The 22,128-nt window shown below is 40.2% G+C and overlaps 1 protein-coding gene across 2 annotated transcripts in view; it reads right to left on the bottom strand.

Annotated features, from left to right (window-relative positions):
• Nucleotides 1-22,128, bottom strand: part of LOC124798517 (synaptic vesicle glycoprotein 2C-like) — a 525,025-nt gene that overhangs the window by 154,319 nt on the left and 348,578 nt on the right. For both annotated transcript variants that reach the window (XM_047261962.1, XM_047261963.1), the window contains exon 4: nucleotides 21,094-21,256. In XM_047261962.1, coding sequence (XP_047117918.1) covers nucleotides 21,094-21,256 — 163 coding nt within the window. The remainder of the gene's footprint in view (nucleotides 1-21,093; nucleotides 21,257-22,128) is intronic.

Below are 22,128 nucleotides of genomic sequence, written 5' to 3'. Positions count from 1 at the left end.
TGCTGCTTCCAGTTTAACCTCTCATCATTGGACACACCTAAAAATTTTGAAAATTCTACCTTAGCTACAGACTTCTGTTCAAAGTCTATATTTATTACTGGAGTTGTGCCATTTACTGTACGGAACTGTATATACTGTGTTTTATCAAAATTTAAAGAGAGTCCGTTTGCTGAGAACCATTTAATAATTTTGTGAAAAACATCATTTACAATTACATCACTTAGTCCTTGGTTTTTGGATGTTATTACTATACTTGTATCATCAGCAAAAAGAACTAACTTTGCATCTTCATCACTGTGGAATGGTAAGTCATTAATGTATATCAAGAACAGTAAAGGACCTAAGACCGAACCCTGTGGGACCCCATACTTGATAGCCCCCCAGTTTGAGGAATCAGATGTTGTTTTAACATTACATGAACCCCTTGTTTCAACTTTCTGCATTCTTCCAGTTAAGTATGAATTAAACCATTTGTGCACTGCCCCCCTCAAACCATAATGATTTAGCTTACCTAAAAGAATTCCATGACTTACACAATCAAAGGCCTTTGAGAGATCACAAAAAATACCAATGGGTGATGTCCGGTTATTCTGAGCATTTAATATTTGATCAGTGAAAGCTTATATAGCATTTTCTGTTGAAAAGCCTTTCTGAAAACCAAACTGACATTTTGTTAGTACTTTATTTTTACAAATACGGGAGGCTACTCTTGAATACATTACTTTCTCAAAAATTTTTGATAGAGATGTCAGAAGAGAGATAGTTGTTGACATCCGACGTATCCCCCTTTTTATGCAATGGTTTTACAATGGCATATTTCAGTCTATCGGGGAAAACACCCTGCTCCAAAGAGCTATTACACACGTGGCTGAGAATCCTACTTATCTGTGGGGAACAAGCTTTAAGTACCTTGCTGGAAATGCCATCAATTCCGTAAGAGCTTTTACTTTTCAGTGAATTTATTATTTTACTGATTTCAGAGGGAGAGGTTGGTGGAAATACGGTTGTTTCAAACTGCACAGGTACGGCCTCTTCTATTAGTAGCCTTGCCTCTTCTAGTGAAGATCTAGATCTTATTTTCTCCGCAACATTTAAAAAATGATTATTGAAAATATTTTCAATTTCTGATTGTTTGTTAGTACACTTGTCATTCAGTTTAATGGCACTAAAGTCTTCCTGTGCTCTTGGTTGCCCTGTTTCCCTTTCAATAATATTCAAAATTGCTTTAATTTTATTATCGGAGTTACTGATCTCAGACATGATACACATGCTTCTGGACTTTTTAGTAACTTTTCTTAGTACCGCACAATAGTTTTCATAATATTGAACAATTTTGGGGTCAGTACTCCCTTTTGCTGTTAGATACAGTTCTCTTTTACGGTTGCAAGATATTCTTATTGCTTTAGTTAGCCAAGGTTTTTTATATGTTTTCTTGGAATTATGTTTAGCTATTTTCTTAGGAAAACAATTAAAAATGTATCATGAAATAAGTTATATTTCAAGTTTGCATCGGGTTCCTTATCCCAGTCCAGCTGCTGTAGGCTTTCCCTAAAGTTTGCAATATTTATATTGTTAATTGAACGCACCACCCCATGAACCATGGACCTTGCCGTTGGTGGGGAGGCTTGCGTGCCTCAGCGATACAGATAGCCGTACCGTAGGTGCAACCACAACGGAGGGGTATCTGTTGAGAGGCCAGACAAACGTGTGGTTCCTGAAGAGGGGCAGCAGCCTTTTCAGTAGTTGCAAGGGCAACAGTCTGGATGATTGACTGATCTGGCCTTGTAACAATAACCAAAACGGCCTTGCTGTGCTGGTACTGCGAACGGCTGAAAGCAAAGGGAAACTACAGCTGTAATTTTTCCCGAGGGCATGCAGCTTTACTGTATGATTAAATGATGATGGCGTCCTCTTGGGTAAAGTATTCCGGAGGTAAAATAGCCCCCCATTCGGATCTCCGGGCGGGGACTACTCAAGAGGATGTCGTTATCAGGAGAAAGAAAACTGGCGTTCTACGGATCGGAGCGTGGAATGTCAGATCCCTTAATCGGGCAGTTAGGTTAGAAAATTTAAAAAGGGAAATGGATAGGTTGAAGTTAGATATAGTGGGAATTAGTGAAGTTCGGTGGCAGGAGGAACAAGACTTCTGGTCAGGTGACTACAGGGTTATAAACACAAAATCAAATAGGGGTCATGCAGGAGTAGGTTTAATAGTGAATAGGAAAATAGGAATGCGAGTAAGCTACTACAAAAAGCATAGTGAATGCATTATTGTGGCGAAGATAGATACGAAGCCCACACCTACTACAGTAGTACAAGTTTATATGCCAACTAGCTCTGCATATGACGAAGAAATTGAAGAAATGTATGATGAAATAAAAGAAATTATTCAGATTGTGAAGGGAGACGAAAATTTAATAGTCATGGGTGACTGGAATTCGAGTGTAGGAAAAGGGAGAGAAGGAAACATAGTAGGTGAATATGGATTGGGGGACAGAAATGAAAGAGGAAGCCGCCTGGTAGAATTTTGCACAGAGCACAACATAATCATAGCTAACACTTGGTTTAAGAATCATGAAAGAAGGTTGTATACATGGAAGAACCCTGGAGATACTAAAAGGTATCAGATAGATTATATAATGGTAAGACAGAGATTTAGGAACCAGGTTTTAAATTGTAAGACATTTCCAGGGGCAGATGTGGACTCTGACCACAATCTATTGGTTATGACCTGTAGATTAAAACTGAAGAAACTGCAAAAAGGTGGGAATTTAAGGAGATGGGACCTGGATAAACTGAAAGAACCAGAGGTTGTACAGAGTTTCAGGGAGAGCATAAGGGAACACCTGACAGGAATGGGGGAAAGAAATACAGTAGAAGAAGAATGGGTAGCTTTGAGGGATGAAGTAGCGAAGGCAGCAGAGGATCAAGTAGGTAAAAAGACGAGGGCTAGTAGAAATCCTTGGGTAACAGAAGAAATACTGAATTTAATTGATGAAAGGAGAAAATATAAAAATGCAGTAAATGAAGCAGGCAAAAAGGAATACAAACGTCTCAAAAATGAGATCAACAGGAAGTGCAAAATGGCTAAGCAGGGATAGCTAGAGGACAAATGTAAGGATGTAGAGGCCTATCTCACTAGGGGTAAGATAGATACTGCCTACAGGAAAATTAGAGAGACCTTTGGAGATAAGAGAACGACTTGTATGAATATCAAGAGCTCAGATGGAAACCCAGTTCTAAGCAAAGAAGGGAAAGCAGAAAGGTGGAAGGAGTATATAGAGAGTCTATACAAGGGCGATGTACTTGAGGACAATATTATGGAAATGGAAGAGGATGTAGATGAAGATGAAACGGGAGATATGACACTGCGTGAAGAGTTTGACAGAGCACTGAAAGACCTGAGTCGAAACAAGGCCCCCGGAGTAGACAACATTCCATTGGAACTACTGACGGTCTTGGGAGAGCCAGTCCTGACAAAACTCTACCATCTGGTGAGCAAGATGTATGAAACAGGCGAAATACCCTCAGACTTCAAGAAGAATATAATAATTCCAATCCCAAAGAACGCAGGTGTTGACAGATGTGAAAATTACCGAACTATCAGTTTAATAAGTCACAGCTGCAAAATACTAACACGAATTCTTTACAGACGAATGGAAAAACTAGTAGAAGCCGACCTCGGGGAAGATCAGTTTGGATTCCGTAAAAACACTGGAACATGTGAGGCAATACTCACCTTACGACTAATCTTAGAAGAAAGATTAAGGAAAGGCAACCCTACGTTTCTAGCATTTGTAGACTTAGAGAAAGCTTTTGACAATGTTGACTGGAATACTCTCTTTCAAATTCTAAAGGTGGCAGGGGTAAAATACAGGGAGCGAAAGGCTATTTACAATTTGTACAGAAACCAGATGGCAGCTATAAGAGTCGAGGGACATGAAAGGGAAGCAGTGGTTGGGAAGGGAGTAAGACAGGGTTGTAGCCTCTCCCCGATGTTGTTCAATCTGTATATTGAGCAAGCAGTAAAGGAAACAAAAGAAAAATTTGGAGTAGGTATTAAAATTCATGGAGAAGAAATAAAAACTTTGAGGTTCGCCGATGACATTGTAATTCTGTCAGAGACAGCAAAGGACTTGGAAGAGCAGTTGAATGGAATGGACAGTGTCTTGAAAGGAGGATATAAGATGAACATCAACAAAAGCAAAACAAGGATAATGGAATGTAGTCGAATTAAGTCGGGTGATGCTGAGGGAATTAGATTAGGAAATGAGGCACTTAAAGTAGTAAAGGAGTTTTGCTATTTGGGGAGCAAAATAACTGATGATGGACGAAGTAGAGAGGATATAAAATGGAGACTGGCAATGGCAAGGAAAGCGTTTCTGAAGAAGAGAAATTTGTTAACATCGAGTATAGATTTAAGTGTCAGGAAGTCATTTCTGAAAGTATTTGTATGGAGTGTAGCCATGTATGGAAGTGAAACATGGACGATAAATAGTTTGGACAAGAAGAGAATAGAAGCTTTCGAAATGTGGTGCTACAGGTGAATGCTGAAGATTAGATGGGTAGATCACATAACTAATGAGGAAGTATTGAATAGGATTGGGGAGAAGAGAAGTTTGTGGCACAACTTGACCAGAAGAAGGGATCGGTTGGTAGGACATGTTCTGAGGCATCAAGGGATCACCAATTTAGCAGATTCAGAAGGATGTAGGTTGCAGTAGGTACTGGGAGATGAAAAAGCTTGCACAGGATAGAGTAGCATGGAGAGCTGCATCAAACCAGTCTCAGGACTGAAGACCACAACAACAACAACAACAACAACAATTGAACGCACTGCTTTGAAATTCTGATTTGATATACTGCATGGAGCTATGTCATGTACAGTAACTAGCTGCGCACCATGATCTGAATGACCATTCTCAACAGGATAAGCATTTATGTCCTTAAACTTATCTTGGTCTTTAAAAAATTTATCTATAAATGTACTGCTGTTCTTTGTTATCCAAGTAGGAAAATCAATGATGGAGCTCAAACTGAAAGAACTGAGTAATACTACAAGGTCATTCTTCCTATTACACTCTTTCAGTGAATCAACATTGAAATCCCCACAAATGATAATTTGCTTCCCCCTGTCTGACAGATAGCACAATAAAGCGTCCAAGTTTTCTAGAAATAGCTGGAAATTCCCTGAGGGGGACCTATACACTGTTACAATTATGAAAGTGCCATCATTTAGTTTTAGTTCAGTGGCACATGCTTCCATATGTTGCTCTACACAAAATTTTTTAGTTTCTAAATTTTTTACACTGTGGAAGCTTTTGACATATATGGCAACTCTTCCTCTCATCCTATTATCTCTACTTACATGTGCAGCTAATTTGTAACCATTGATGCTAACCTTTTGCATATCAGTGACAATGTGATGCTCAGACAGACATAGTACATCTATTACATTCTCAGTTTCTGTATCTTCTAAACAAAGCAGAAGCTCATCCATTTTATTCTTCAATCCCCCAATATTTTGATGAAATATGCTAACATTATTTTTCACTTTACTTTTGTGAGTATCTTGAACTTTTTTAACATCTTTAGTACTTGCCTGGCTGAGTTTCCCACTGGACACTGATCTTACACTAAAAAAGAGTTTCCACCATGAGATGTAGTTCCTCCCCCCTTTAAATTTCCTGCTATCAGCCCAGCCAGTTTACCCCTCCCTTTCTTGTTGAGGTGTAGGCCATGTCTAGTATAGTCCCACCTACAGAGTGAATCACCAGGAACCACACCAATGTGTGACCCTGCACCAGATCCAAGTAGCTGTTCCAACTCCAAATTAACTCTCCTGACAGAAGAGCTCAAATGATGTCGGTCGTGGCACTCCAGAACCGACACAAACCCAACACTGGTATGACTCGATGTTGATGCAAACTTTGCCAGGTCACACTCTATGCTGTACCCCAGATCTCTGTCAATACTGTTGCCCGGCCCACTCACAATAACCACGGTATCTTCCTTAGTAAAGCCTCTACATAGTGAACCTAAATCCTCTGTAACCTGCCCCAGTCCAGCACTAGGTTTGAAAAAACTTGTGACCTGGTATTCTGACCCTAATTCATCCTGCAGAAGTTGGCCCACACCCCTAGCATGCGAACTACCTAGCAACAAGACTTTCTTTCTCTTTGCAGACTTCCCTACATTCTTATTCAATTTGCTGCTGAAAGCTTGTTGGGCCCTGTCTACATCTACTTCTGTGAGAGGCTCATCAGTTTCTGACTGAGGCAACAGGTCAAACCTATTTTGTACATTAATAACAAAGCTGTCAGAAGAATTTCTTGGCCTGTTCCTTATGCCTGTTGCCACTTCCCACCCCTGTTTACCCTTGTCACAGAGTGATGTACTTCGGGCAAGTGAGAGACTGTTTGTTTACTCTTAGGACAATGTATCTTTGACTTGTTGTATTGTATGTTCTGTGACTATGTAATAAAGTGTTGTTGGACTGCTAATCGCTGCTCTACTGTGATTCACAACATAAAAATTTTGGTGCCGAAACCCGGGATAGACTTTGCCCGAGACAATTTCCACGATTGCCGTAGTGAACCGAATTCTGGACGCACGTCACGCGGCAATACTATGAGGGGGCTTACTGCAGCGATTTGTCACACCACGCAACAAGCTCTTCGACAACAACCGCCTGCATACACAGCTAAGTTCAATTGAATTATCAACCAACATGTTTTGTAGTGCCATTTGTAAAGGCAACTGATTACATTATTGCCACTGTGTACTGCTATTGTAGCTGTTCGATTAGCGCTTTAACGAATTATCAGATCCTACGCTACGCTACGCCTGTAGATTGTTTATGACTAGTGCTGCCATCTAGCGACCATCAATTGAACTACTTCGACTAGCAATCCAAAGATAATGCCATACGAGGACCAGCTGATCGCTCACCGACACTGCTTTAAACTTTGGAGTAATCGGACGGAATGGACGTGCCAGACCACAAACCGGAAGCACAGTTACATTCTATAAAGAGAAAACGTATGAGAGAAAGAGCAAACATTACACGACTCGTAGTGGAAGTTGCAAGGTTGTCAGACACATCGAAAATCACAGATTATAAATCTTACAATGACAGATTGGGAAGCGTTCTGGACCACCTCGTTAAATTAGATGAGGATATTCATGAGTTGTTGGACGATGACGAATACAAAGATGATGTTCTTAAATGCGAAGATTATATAGACACCGCGAAACTCACAATTTCTCGATTGTCTCACAAAATAGAGAAACAGCTTGTGAAATCGGTAGCAGACAAGGATTCCCGACAATCCGCCGGTACAATCTGTAACAATGAGTTTTCCCACAGCTTCAGTAAAATTTCTGCCGATCAAACTTGAGCCTTTTTCAGGCGATATCGAGACATGGGCACGATTCTGGGAGCAGTTTGAGCAATCAGTTGACAACGATCCGACAGTAACTACAATTAAAAACACATTTTTCTTCGCGGCTATCTCTCGGGAGAACCAAAGCATTCAGTGGACGGTATTGCGGTGACGGCCGAGACGTACGCAGAAACGAAGAGGATTCTCCAAGCGCGTTATGGCAACAAGGATCGAATAATTCAAGCCCACTTAGATTATCTCGAAGCCAAAAAACCAATTAAGCTGTCCACCCCAGAGGAACTTAATTCAACATTCATTGAATGCCAGCGACGTATTCAAGCTCTCCGGGCACTTGGGGAAGACGTGAACGGATACGGCCGAGTCCTCACACCGAAAATTTTACGCGCTTTTCCGGATGACATATGCCGCCGTTGGATAATTCACGCCAAGCGTACGGGAATATCCGAAGGGGACATTTTGCAACTGATGGAGTTTCTGAACGAGGAAGTCGACGGGGTGCTTACCATGCAGAAAATAAGCGGTGAATTTTCCAGCACTTCTAGTAACCTTCCCCACAGCGTCCACACTTCACGTACACGCGAAATCTAAAAGATCGACTCCGAAGGATACCAGCGTAAAGGAACCATTCTGCGTCGTTTGCGAATCTTGCGGTCATTGGGCGCAAGACTGTAAGAAGATCGTACGCGTTAATGATCAAATAGATAAATTGAAACTAGCAAACAGATGCTTTCTTTGTCTTCAACGTGGGCACAAAGTGTCAAATTGCAAAAAGAAAGAAAAGGCTCAGTGTGTTAACTGTAAAAGACTGCATCATAAGTCCATTTGTGAGGAACGAAAGGATATTAGGGGTCCTGCAGGTCAGACAAACGTTACCTCCGTGGGAAAGGTATCTGTTGCTCCCCACGGATATACGTACCTTCAGACAGCTCAAGTATGAGTCTCAGGACCTACAGGATTGAGCAGGACAACGTGATGTCTACTGGACGCAGGTAGTCAGTCCAGCTTCATAGCAAAATCACTGATTGATGATCTGAAACTGCAAACGGTAGACCGACAAGAACTAACCGTTTGTTCCTCTGAATCAAACCATGCATGCCCCCGCCACCGCAGGCTTGTTCAGTTTAATATGAAGGGGCTTCGGCAGAATTCTTCAGTGCCACTTACTGCCTTCGAAAGTACTCACGTTATTTCTCACCAGCCTTCAGTTCCACAACATATAAAGAGTTTACCAGACGCCCGTAAGATCACGCTAGCAGATCCGAAAACCGATTCAACGGAAGATATTCCTGTGGAGATTCTTGTAGGAGGAGATTTTTATTGGAAGACAGTGAAGCACAATCCGCCCATACACAGCCCTGAAACCTTAGTGTTAGTTCCTCCTCTGTTTGGCTGGATACTTAATGGTAACAAGTCACAAGCCTGTGTGCATGCAACCATGGTAAATTTTGCTCAGACTGACCGATCTCATCTGCACTCTGACAATGATTTCAGACGCTTTTGGGACTTGGAAACTATAGGGATTACTGCCGATCAGGATCTACCTGTGAACAACAAGGATACTAAACTTTTTTAAGAGTTTAGAGCATCTCTCTCTATAAAGGATCATCGAGCAGTGGTTACACTTCCTAAAAGACAACACACAGTGCTTTCGAGTAACAGACCGATCGCGGAAAAACGATTCAAGCACCTTAGAGAAAGATTTCAACGTCAAGAGACCTTTAAGCAAATGTATTTCGATCTTATGCTATACTACATTATGAAGGGGCAAGTAGAGGTCGCTCCCACCCCACTCTCAGCAAAGGAGCTATTTTATCTCCCTCATTATGCAATGAGAAAGGAGAAATACCGAACCACTCAGTGGAGAATAGTCTTTGACGCTTCATCTCACGAAAACAATGCACCTTCTCTGAATGAGGTATTAGAAGTAGGACCGAACCTATTACCAAAGATTCTGGAAATTTTACTGCGTTTAAGACTATATTCTACGGATATCGTCGTGGACATAACACAAGCTTTCCTTCAATTAACCTTGAACTAAAAGGACAAAGACTTGACCAGATTCTTCTGGTTCAAGATTAGCCAGGATCAAACAGGAAATCTTCAAACAATGGACGAACTAACAGAATACCGTTTTAACAGACTCCCATTCGGCCTGACCTGCAGCCCATTTATACTTTCTGCAACAATAAGAGAACTTGTCGACAAGTGTATGACAGCATTTCCCACCGTAGTGCCACTTATAAACAAGACTGCATACATGGACGACTTTGTGATCTCAGTAGAAGGTGATAATTTTGTGATAACTATATACTATGAACTTGTAACCCTAATGAAATTGATCAGTCTCCCCTTATCAAAATGGGCTACCAACTGTGAACAACTCCACACTATCTGGAGGGCAGAAGGGCGAGAGCTCCACACCCAGACTCAAGTTTTAGGTGTAGACTGGAACACTGCAGGTGACTGCTTCTGTATCGATCCTAGCGAAATCATCAGAAGGTCGTCAGAAGAGCCAGCCACCAAACGACTTCTTTTACAATGTACGGCTAAATTCTATGACCCACTTGGACTGTTTTCCCGTTTCTCTTGTTGGGAAATTGCTATTCCAGGACACATGGTGCCGAGGAATTGGCTGGGATGAACTTATACCCTGGGACTTAGGGGCATGATGGCGCACTTGGATATCTAGCTTACCTTCATCGTCACATATACGTGTCCCTAGATGGATAGCTACAGCTCATGGAAGAGACTCTCAGCTGCATGTATTCTGTGACGCCTCGGAAAAGGCGTATGGAGCAGCTTTGTACATTCGTACTGTCTTAGATGATGACGTCGTAACCCATTTAGTCTGCAGCAAGAACAGACTTTCTCCTATTAAGAAGGTGACATTGCCTCGACTCGAACTTTTAGCGGCAGTAGTTGGGACCAGACTATTGTGTTACTTTTGCCGTGCAACAGACTTTAAAATTGCCCATGCAATATTGTGGACGGATTCTACAATAACACTAAGTTGGATTCGCTGTTATCCTAACAGATGGAAGACCTTCGTTTGTAATCAGGTAACTGAGATACAAACACACACGACTCCCACACAATGGAAACACTGCCCAGGACCAGACAATCCTGCTGACCACCTCTCACGTGGACTCCTCGGCTACCAAATGAATTCTCTGGATATTTGGTGGCATGGGCCGCCTTGGCTTACACGCCCTCCTGAATGCTGGCCAAACGATACTCCAACGATGGTACGACTTCCTCCCGAAGAAAAGAGGAAGAAAACCCAGAGCCAAGTCTTGTCGATATCTACGCCAACCAGCCTTTTGAACTTACTTAAATTCAGCTCATACTGGAAGCTTATTCGTATCACAGCATGGACTCTCCGCTTCCTACACAACATTAGTCAGAAGAATAAATCTTCAGGAGAACTTACAGCCACCGAATTATCAGCTGCCAAAATGTATTGGATTCGAGTGGGCCAGAGAGATTCCTTCCCCAGCGAATTACATGCACTTCAGAATAACTTACCATTGCCAAAAAGAGTCAAAAATCGCACGATACAATCCTTTCTTAGAAGATGGACTGATACGTCTGGGAGGTCGACTGCAGTGCACTAGCCTAAATAGGGAACAAAAACATCCTGTACTCCTTGACAGTTCCCACCACTTCACACAATTGGTTATTCGAGAGACACACATCCGCCTTCATCACTTTGGTGTTCATTCTGTACTATCCGAACTGCGAACCGAATTTTAGATCCTTAGAGCTCGTCAGGCCGTCAAAAGAATCCTACACTCATGTCTCACATGGAAAATCTTGAAGAATCCACGAGGGCAACAGATCGAAGCACCGCTGCCACCTGAACGAGTTTCACCTGCCAAACCATTTGCTGTAACCAGAATAGACTTTGCTGGCCCACTATTCATCAAAGTGGGGAAGGAAAAGCACAAGTCATATATCTCTCTTTTCACATGTGCTACCACACGAGCTGTACACCTCGAACTCTGTACAGTTTTGTCAATGGACAAGTTTCTTATGGCACTTCAGCGATTCGCCGGAAGACGCGGACTACCCCACACGATATATACAGATAACGCGAAAACATTCCACGCCACAAAAAAGGAACTAGCCCAACTTTGGAAGGCATTAACCACCACAAAAACTTATCAGCTCCTCGTCCACCACGGTATTACTTGGAAATTCATTGTCTCCCGGACGGCTTGGTGGGGAGGATGGTGAGATAAAATGGTGGGCACTATAAAGCGTTGCCTACAGAAGGTATTGGGACTCACAAAGCTCACTGAGGAACAACTGAACACCACCTTGATCAGTATTGAAGCCGCGGTGAACTCCAGGCCCATCACACCAGGAGATGATTGTGATGCACTCACACCTTCTCATTTTTTGACGGGAGAAAAACTTACGACTATTCCAACGGGACCAGAGCCTTCAGTGAACACGAATTTAACAAAGGAATTCCGACTGAGACAGCAACTCTGTGACAGTTTTGGAACCGTTGGATTAAAGAATACCTATTGGAGCTCCGGAACTACCATGAAGTTAAACGCCCATCGGGACGAGTCATCCCCTTTCACCCTGGCGACATCGTGCTGATCCAAGAGGACCTTCGTCCATGACATATGTGGAAGAAGGCCAGGATAGAAAAGGCACCAGAAGGTCACATCACTAGTCGTCCTGTGCAGCTGGCCGTACCTTTGGAGGTCGACCAGGGTGGGGAGGATGTCACAGAGTGATGTACTTCGGGCAAGTGAGAGACTGTTTGTTTACTCTTAGGACAATGTGTCTTTGACCTGTTGTATTGTATGTTCTGTGACTGTGTAATAAAGTGTTGTTGGACTGCTAATTGCTGCTCTACTGTGATTCACGACAACCCTTCTCCCCCCTTAACCTGCCCAGTTCTCGCCTAGCCTCATCTAACTCAGCCTGAAGGGCAGCAATTTTCCCCTCCTGTTCCACAATCTTTCTATCTCTACTGCATAGCCTACAGAACCACTGATGAGTCTCACTCATTTTCCCAATTCCCACGCCACTACAATCGCCCCAATGAAAAAAGTTACTACATCCATCACACCAGACCCCGGAGCTAATGATTCTACAGCATGTCACGCACTCTACACTCATGGTACAAATCGATTTTAGTGACAGAAAGACAATTAAGTTACCCGAAAACAATGAAAATACGTGTACGAAAAATTAAGCCTACTCGCGACAATGTAAACAGTGGCTCAGAAGTTCATTACTGGAAATTACTTGAGAGATGATGATACTCTACAGATATAAAGGGGCAGCAAATGTATTTAGCACACTAAAGTATCAGTAAATGCACTTAAAATTGCGGTATGAAGTTTAATCTGAAAGCTCAAAAGTTCGGCCTGGCCGCGATATGTAAACAAAACGAACTTTACGTGATTACTGTGAAAATACGCGAGTAAGACAAAAACCTTTAATGGTACGCTTCAAGAGCACTATAATTAATTTAAAGTGTTAAAAACAGTTTATTACTACTTAAATTACTTATATTGTATGAGAGCTGTGACTCAGACGTCCATATAGCAGGCGCAGGGCTGTGAAACACATGTATCCTCGCTTAGTAGCTAATCATCAGATATATTAAGTACTAGTAAATAGGGACCATACACAGTTTTGATAAAAGTACTGAATTCCATGGTTGGGTTTGTAAATATTCTTATGGAATCAGCTATACTTTAATTTAAGTACTTCCTTTCACATGTTCTGTGACAACGACTTCAAACAAACTGAATAATGGGATTAGACTTTTATACAAAAGAATCACTTACCTTCTTCATGAATAACATGGGGTACAATTCATAGCTGAATCTGGTACATACTTAATGGACAATCTTATGTGTATATCACAAAAAAATGGTATCAAGAACAATAGCATAAAAACAAGATTTTTCTTGCCAGTTCTGCAAGTTAGATCCACAGACTGATGTAAGCACACGAACACGGAAAGGGACTGACGCGTCACTGGTTGAAGACATGAATTGAAAAGTAGTTAACACAGATTTAGTTTGCAGTCATGAAATCATCCATTGAAGTGGGGAGCTATGAGGTGTAATGGATCACTATGTCTTAAAGCAAGGTGATATACCTTTTCGTTTCAATCCGACAAACCATGTCTGAGACTTTCAACAAGGAATTTTTGTTTTGTATCTTATTAGACATTTGCGACTTGCCTTCTGCGGAAATTTTGTTTTGTCTGTACATGTACTGTAACACGCGACATGTCTGGTAAATGGGGCAGTGGGAGTGAATGTAGAATGTGAGAGTAAAGCACATTGTGGCTCCTGCTGCAGCGAGTAATTATTCTCACCTACGAGATATGCTCCACTCCACAGAAATCCCAGGGAGTTGGAGTCTTGGTTGTTGACACCTCTAGGACAAGAAGTCAGTCATTAGTTGATAGCCAGGATATATAAGAGAGAATGCACCAGGTTAATGTTGTATAGCTTGGAGTGCTACCAACTGTAAAACTGTAACATACTCATTATAACGGAAAGTGAATCTGCATATTTCGAAGAAGAAGACTCCAAAATCATTCAGCAATAGCTGGTCTCTTAAGTAACTTTCCAGGCTGACACAGGCATCACAACAGAGGAAAACAAGTCTGGAGCCAAGATACTTGGGCCATGGTACTACTGCTACTACTACCACCACCACCAAGTGCAAGAAGGTAAAGTTTGTAACCTACAACAACCATAAAATATATGTGCAAACAAACCGGTACAGATTCGTGAAGCTTCATATTTTGTGACCCAATTCCAAAAACCTTTCCAACAGCAACTCGTAAGGCATTTGATTGTGTGAATCACAGTACTTTCCTAGAGAAATTGACATTTTATGGGATTGATGGCACAGTCAACCAATAGATAATGTCATTTCTAACCAAAAGAATACAGAAAGTTGTATTTAGTAATTGAAGCAAGATAGTCCAGCGACATAATTTGGACTGGGGAGAAATCATGTAGGGGGGTTCCCAAGGTTCTTAGGTCGAGTATCGTTCCTCATATATGTAAATGATCTTTCATCTAGTATACAACAATCAGAATTAGTTCTTTTTTCAGATGACACTAATACTGTAATCAATCCAAGCATAAGTACAGACACAGAAGAAATGGTAAACAAAGTTCTTAAGAGTATCACTGACTTGCTTTTCTGCAAATGGTCTCACCCTAAATTTTAAACAGTCAGAACATATTCAGTTCTACACATCTAGGGGTACTACACCAATGATAAGGGTAACACATGGTGAAGAAATAATAATTAGGGTGGAAACTTCAAAATCCGTTGGGGTCCACATCCATGACAATTTCAATTGTTATGTAAACACTGTTCAACCTTTTATTTTGGTATAATTACCACCAAGTGATTGGTCCAGATGAATGGAAAAGAACTGAGGGTGTTGACAACACACAATTTTCTGTTGCACTCTACAACATGACAGTCCTGATTTTGATGCCTTTTTCACCAGATGTGCCATCTGGATTCTTCCCCAAGACACTAGTTTGTCAGAACTCTGCTAGTGGGAATTGGCATTACAAGAGTTCTTGCCACCCATATAATATTAATTTACATTTATGTTTTCATTCCCAGCAATTCTTCTCAGTAATTAATCCTTTCTTCACTCCATTTTAATTTCCTATATATTTTATTTTCTGATCAGTGTATATACTTAGCTTGCCACTCTTACTAATTCTTGCACGATGTTTTGTCAGTAATCTTGGTTTTCCTTATTACCCTGTCTTTCATCTCTAAGCACTCCAGTTTTCAAATCTCGTCTGATGCCGTCTCTAACAATCAGTCTTCCCTTCTCATTCTGTCTGTTATATCTCCCCTGACCAGGGATTATGGGTGGCTATTCCAAACTCTCCCCATTTTGCTAGTTATTTTTTGTTCCTCCCTCTTCCTTTGCCTTCCACCATTCTGCCAGAAGAAGGCACTCACTCCAAAAACTTCCAAATTCCATATATATATATATATATATATATATATATATATATATATATATATATATCCCCCCTGTGACTGCTTGGTGAGTAAATTTTTGATCTACCCAGTTACATTATATTTTCAAAATCTGAAATTGATTATTTTCACTGATACATAATATAAGTAGTTACAAAATTATTTTTTGGAGAAATCACAATTACTATTCTGAAAATGATGTCTCTGTAAGGTGAGGCATGATTGTGGAGTATGGGCTTTCCCATTAAGGCTGTAGTCTATTGTTGTTGTTGTCGTCAGTTCAAAGACTGGTTTGATGCAGCTCTCAATACTACTCTATCCTGTGTGAGCTGCTTCATCTCTGGACAACTACTACAACCTACATCCTTCGGAATCTGCTTGTTGTATACATCTCTTAATCTCCCTCTATGATTTTAACCCCCCCCCACACACACACACACACTTCCCTCCAACACTAAATTGGTGATTTTAGGAGAAGAAAAACTTCTTAGTGAAGAACACAAATAAACACTGTATTGTGGATAACTGGTTTTGGTAAACTATGTTACCAGCATCAGATCTTTGTACAGGTTATTATAAACATCTTTCCATTAATGATGTGTTGGCATGTCAAAAGTAAGAGTTAAAATTACTAAAGGTGCCCTAGTAGGCACAATGTGTGATTATATGGATGAAATCTTGTGGTGGTTCGTGTACAAAGTAATTTTAACTTTTAGTTTTGACGTGCGAACACATCATTCATATCATACGTTGTGCATCTGGAGATTTAATAGAAAGATTGTGTGTGCAGCTGACACAAGATGTTTATAATAATCTGTACGAAGATCAGATGATGGTAACAGATACAGTGATTTATTGCAATCTTTGTTCAGAAGTTTTTATTCTCCTAAGAAAGCAAATACATATCGCTCCTTCATACTCAGTATGAGTAAATTAACAAATTGGTGATCCACTGATGTCTCACAATGTGTCCTATCAACCGTTCCCTTCTTCTGGTCAAGTTGTGCAACAAATATCTTGTCTCCCCAATTCTATTCAGTACCTCCTCATTAGTTATGTGATCAACCCAATTAATAATCTACAATCTTCTGTAGCACCACATTTCGAAAGCTTCTATTCTCTTTCTGTTTAAACATTTTATCATCCGTGTTTCACTTCCATACATGGCTACCCTCCAGACAAATTCCTTCAGAAAAGAATTCCTAAAACTGAAATCTTTATTTGATGGTAGCAAATTTCCCTTTTTCAGAAATGCTTTTCTTGCCATTGCCAGTCTACCTTTTATATCCTCTCTACTTCCACCATCATCAGTTATTTTGCTCCCCAAATAGCAAAACTCATCTACTACTTTAAGTGTCTTTGTTTTCTAACCTAATTCCCTTAGCATCACCAGATTTAATTCAACTACATTCCATTAGTCTTGTTTTGCATTTGTTGATATTCATCTTGTGTCATCCTTTCAACTACTCTTCCAAGTCCTTTGCTGTGTCTGACAGAATTATAATGTCATCGGCAAACCTTCAACTTTTTATTTCTGTTCCCTGCATGTTAATTCCAACTCCAAATTTTTCTTGGGTTTCCTTTAATCCTTCTTCACACTACAGATTGAATAACATTGGGGACAGGGTACTACCCTGTCTCACTCCCTTCTCAACTACTGATCCCTTTCATGCCCCTTGGTTCGTATAGGTGTCGTTTGATTTCTATGAAAGTTGTAAATAGCCTCTAGCTCCCTGTATTTTACACATGTAACCTTCAGAATTTCATAAAGAGTATTCCAGTCAACATTGTCAAAAGCTTTCTCTAAGCATATAAATGCTAAAAACGTAGGTTTGTCTTTCCTTAACCTATCTTCTAAGATAAGTTGTAGGATCAGTACTGCCTCATTTTTTCCTACATTTCTACAGAATCCAAAGTGATCTTCCCCAAGGTCAGATTCTATCAGTTTTTTCATTCTTCTGTAAAGAATTCATGTTAGTATTTTGAAACCATGACTTATTAAGCTGATAGTTCAGTAATTTTCACACCTGTGAGCGACTGCTTTCTTTGGAATTGGTATTTGCTGCATTTTTCTTGAAGTCTGAGGGTATTTTGCCTGTCTCAAACATTTTGCACACCAGATGGAAAGTTTTGTCATGGCTGGCTCTCCCAAGGCTGTCAGTAGTTCTTACAGAATGTCATCTACCCCCAGGGCCTTATTTCGAATTAGATATTTCACAGTTCTGTCAAATTCTTCTCACACTATCACATCTCCCATCTCATATTCACTTACGTTCACTTCCCTTTCTATAATATTGCTTTCAAGTTCATTTCCCATGTATAGACCCTCTACGTACCCCTTCCACCTTTCAGCTTTCCTTCTTTGCTTGGCACTGGTTTTCCATCGGAGCCCTTGATATTCATACAGCTGCTTCTCTTTTTCCCAAAGGCCTCTATGATTTTCCTGTAGGCAGTATCTATCTTTCTCCTGATGAAATGTGCTTCTAAATCCTTCCATGTGTTCTCCAGCCGATCCTGCTTAGCCATTTTGTACTTTCTGTCAATCCCAGTTTTTAAACATTCCCTTTTACCTGCTTTGTTTGCTGCATTTTTAAGTTTATGCCTTTCACCAATGAAATTCAATATCTCGTGTGTTACTCAAGGATTTATAGCTGGCCTTATCTTTTTACCAATTTGATCCTCTGTTGCCTTCACTATTTCATATCTTCAAGCTAGCCATTCATCTTCTACTGTATTACTTTTCCCTGTTTTAGTCAACTGTTGCCTAATGCTACCTCTGAGACTCTGACCAACCTCTGGTTATTTCAACTTCTCCATGTCCCATCCCCTTAACTTCCTGCCTTTATACAATTTCTTCAGTTTTAACATACGGTTCATAAACAATAAATTGAATTCAGAGTCCACATCTGGACCTGGAAATGTCTTACAGTTTAAAATCTTGTTACTTAATCTCTGTCTGAGCATTATATAATCGATCTGAAACCTTCCCATATCTCCAGATCTCTTCCATGTATAAAACCTTCTTACATGATTCTTAAACCAAGTGCTAGCGAATATTGAACTATATTTTTTGTAAAATTCTACCAGGTGACTTCCTCTTTTATTCCTTTCCCCCATTCCATATTCACCTATAATTTCTCCATCTCTTCCTTTTCATACTACCGAATTCTAGTCCCCCATAACAATTAAATTTTCATCTCCTTTAACTATCTGAATAATTTCTTTTATCTCACAATACATTTCTTAAATCTTTTCGTCACCTGCGGACGTAGTTGGCATATAAACTTGCACTACAGTGATAGACATGAGCTTCTTGTCTGTCTTGGCTGTGAAAATGTGTTCAATATGCTGTTGATAGAACCTTAGCTGCTCTTCCTATTTTCTTATTCATTATTAAACCCACTCCTGGGTTATCCTATTTGACTTTGTATTTATCATTCTTTTTAAGAGGAAAATGTCTTTGTGCCATACACGTTTCAATGTTGTATGCGTATAACAGCAGGGAAGCCTTATCCTACAACTAGTGCAAGTGATAGTGAGTACGCTAAGTGTAGTATCACCATGCATGTGTACTTAAAGCAACTGTCAAGTGTATCAATGTGAGTCAGCCACTAGAGGCTGTCTGTAGAAAGCATGCACATGGCACGGTCTCCGCTGTGCTGTCTACTGGCGACTCACGCCTATATATGTGCGGAGCAGCACTGATTCGCTCTATGTTCTTTCAGCTTGTACCACTCACATCCACTGTTCTGTGTATCACTTATGTTGCACCTACTTCATGATTCTTTCGTCTTGTTGCATGTGGAGTCAAGAGAGCCTTATTTCCGTTATTGTTCAAAGGTTTATGAATAAAGCATATTTGTGTTACTTAGATTGGTTTTGTGTATTACTTGATTACTGCAGTCACTTATAGAAGAACGTATAATGTGGCACTCCATGCAATAAGTTCCATCACATCCATGTCTTATGTGAACATCATTTACAATGAGCATCCATCAATATGTCACGTGCAAACATCAATGTAAGCCGAAATCAAGATTGTGGTGACTAAATAAAATTTAAGAAAATTCAAGGCAGAAAACTTTGCACTTTCCCAAAAAGCATTAATTTCATAGATATACTCTTGTTTTGGTTGTCATTTTCATCCTATTCCCTCCAACAGAGCCATCTGGGATTCATGGTGGAGCATGTGGCTACTCATGATGTTCCTCCTGACTGTGATCGATTTGAGTAGGCACCTTGTATCTCTTGCTCTTCTTAGCATCTCCTCATTTGACTCAATCAGTCCATGAAATATTCAACATTCTCCTCAAATACCACACCTTGAAAGTGTGTATTAATAAAAATTATCATACATCCAGAAAACTTTAGAATTCTACTTATGTGAAATACAGATGATTTGTTACTATCATTTCATCTCCTCTTTTGTGTAGTGACTTGACAAGAGCGTATTAAGTATGTATAGGAACATTCCACAATGAAAAGACACACTTTGTAATTAACGAAGTACTGGTATGGTACAAAGCTCACCTTGAAAATAATTTGATTCTTTTACTGTTGATTTCGTCATAACAACTTGAATATTTTTTTAAGAGTGTCAATAACTTTGAAAACACTGAAATGTGTAGCATTGTTCAGATTTTTTCCACTTATTATTTTTCTTATGTCATAATGAAGACATCAGAACCACATATTTTAATCTAGTTCAGTTAAAACATTAAAATATCAAAGTTCTAAGATGAGTGAAGATGCTTATATTACGGTTTTAGTAATTTATATGTTTCTATAATGCATGTAGAAAAAGATATGTTATTATGTGGGTTGGGACTTTAATAGTGGCAACTATTTATTTACAACTTATACAAAACAGATGCATGTTTCGAAGTTTTACTGTCCTTCAGAGTAGTCACTATCATCATGTATATCACATTGCCAGTGATGTGGAAGTTGTAGGATACCATTAGCAGTGTAAGTTGTGTTGATAGTTTGAGTGGAGCACTCCACTGTCTGACAAATCCCCATATCAGGTATGAAGCGAATGCCATGAGGTGCCTCCTTCATCTTCGGAATCAACTTGAAGTGACATGGGATTTAGTCCAGGGAGTGCAGTGGGTGGCACAGCACTTTTTGATGGGTGGGTCCTGCAGAAAGTGCCACTGCTTCTTTCTCTAATCTGGCTGCAGGCTAGGTTCCTAAAATGAACAGCTCAGAGAAAGATGTAGCAACACTTTTTGCATGACTTGACCATCATTTTGCAGGACAGTGCTCAGGTGGATATGGTGCAAGTTCTGACTGATCGATGGGGCTGTAAAGCATTGCACCACCCACCACACTCCTTGGATTTACGCCCATGTGAATTCAGCTCAGTACCTAAATTGAAGGGAACACTTCATAGAATTCGCTTCAGAACTGTTGCAGAGATTTATTGGGCAAAAGGCCATTCCAGTCAAACTATCACCACTATTGGTGCTGTTAAGGGTACCCTACAACTTCCACAGTGCTGGCAATAGGTTACACGCACTGCTGATGACTACTCTGAAGGGCAGTAGAATTTTGAAACATGAATCTATTTTGTATAAGTTGTAAATAAATAGTAGACACTATTAAAGTTCCAGTCCTTGCATAAATGAAAATATATGTACATGAAAGGTGTGTAAAATCATAGTTCAGTTGTACTTACATTATGCCACCTAGAAATTTCATTAACACCAGGAACAGCAAACTTTGAGTAAAACTTCCAATGAAACTCAAAATTCCATCAAGAGTGTATGCAATTATTAAAAGCTTCCTTCTTCCAAGGATGTCCGACATGAAACCCCAAGCAAAAGCACTTGTAATCATGCCTGAAAAATATTAAAATTTTACCCATCTGATAGAAATGTCAAGAAAAACTGTCATTAACCTAAAGGTTTTACATCTACATTCCACAATCACCTCATGGTGTGGGTTACCATGTGCAACACTGTCACTTCACCTCTTTCCTATTCCAGATGTGAATGGTTCACAGAAAGAACGATTGTCGGTAAGCTTTTATGTGAGCCTGAGTCTCTAATTTTACCTTTGTGGCCTTTTTGCAAAATGTACACAGGAAGAGGTAATAAACTGATTGATTTGGGAATGTATGCTCTGGGAATCTTAATGATAAACCAGACTGTGATGCAGAACACCTCTTCAGTAGCATCCGCCACTATAGCTTGTTGAGCATCTCTGAGACCCTTCTGCACTTACTAGATGAGCCCCTAATGAAATGTACTGCTCCTCTTGGGATCTCCCTCTATCAGTCCTATCTGGTATGGCTCCCAAGCTGATGAGCAAGGGTCAAGTATTGGTCCAATGAGGGTCTTGTAATCTGCCTCCTTTGTAGACTAACTACACTTACTGTGTATTCTTCAACAAATATCAGTGTCGCATCAGCCTTATCTGCAATTACTTTTATTTGGCGTCAGCCTTATGTGCGATTCATTTTATGTCATTGTTCCGTTTTAAACTGCTCCATACACCACAGCACTTTACTAGGCGTGGTTCTACTGTAGGAAGCGTGCCCTTGCCAAAGACCGTTTATACAAGGACCTACAATTCAACAAGGGCTCCAAAATGCAATGCAACTTGGCATTTTTCATATTAACAAACACTGGTGGAAGTGAAAGTAGTTATCTTACTGATAGTAATTTGTTTGAACTACTTCTCCTTTCAAGATTATGCCAGCTACTTTCTC

This window comes from Schistocerca piceifrons, chromosome 5 (genome assembly GCF_021461385.2).
Source record: "Schistocerca piceifrons isolate TAMUIC-IGC-003096 chromosome 5, iqSchPice1.1, whole genome shotgun sequence".
Lineage (NCBI taxonomy): Eukaryota > Metazoa > Arthropoda > Insecta > Orthoptera > Acrididae > Schistocerca > Schistocerca piceifrons.
This window is presented reverse-complemented; position numbering and strand designations above follow the sequence as displayed.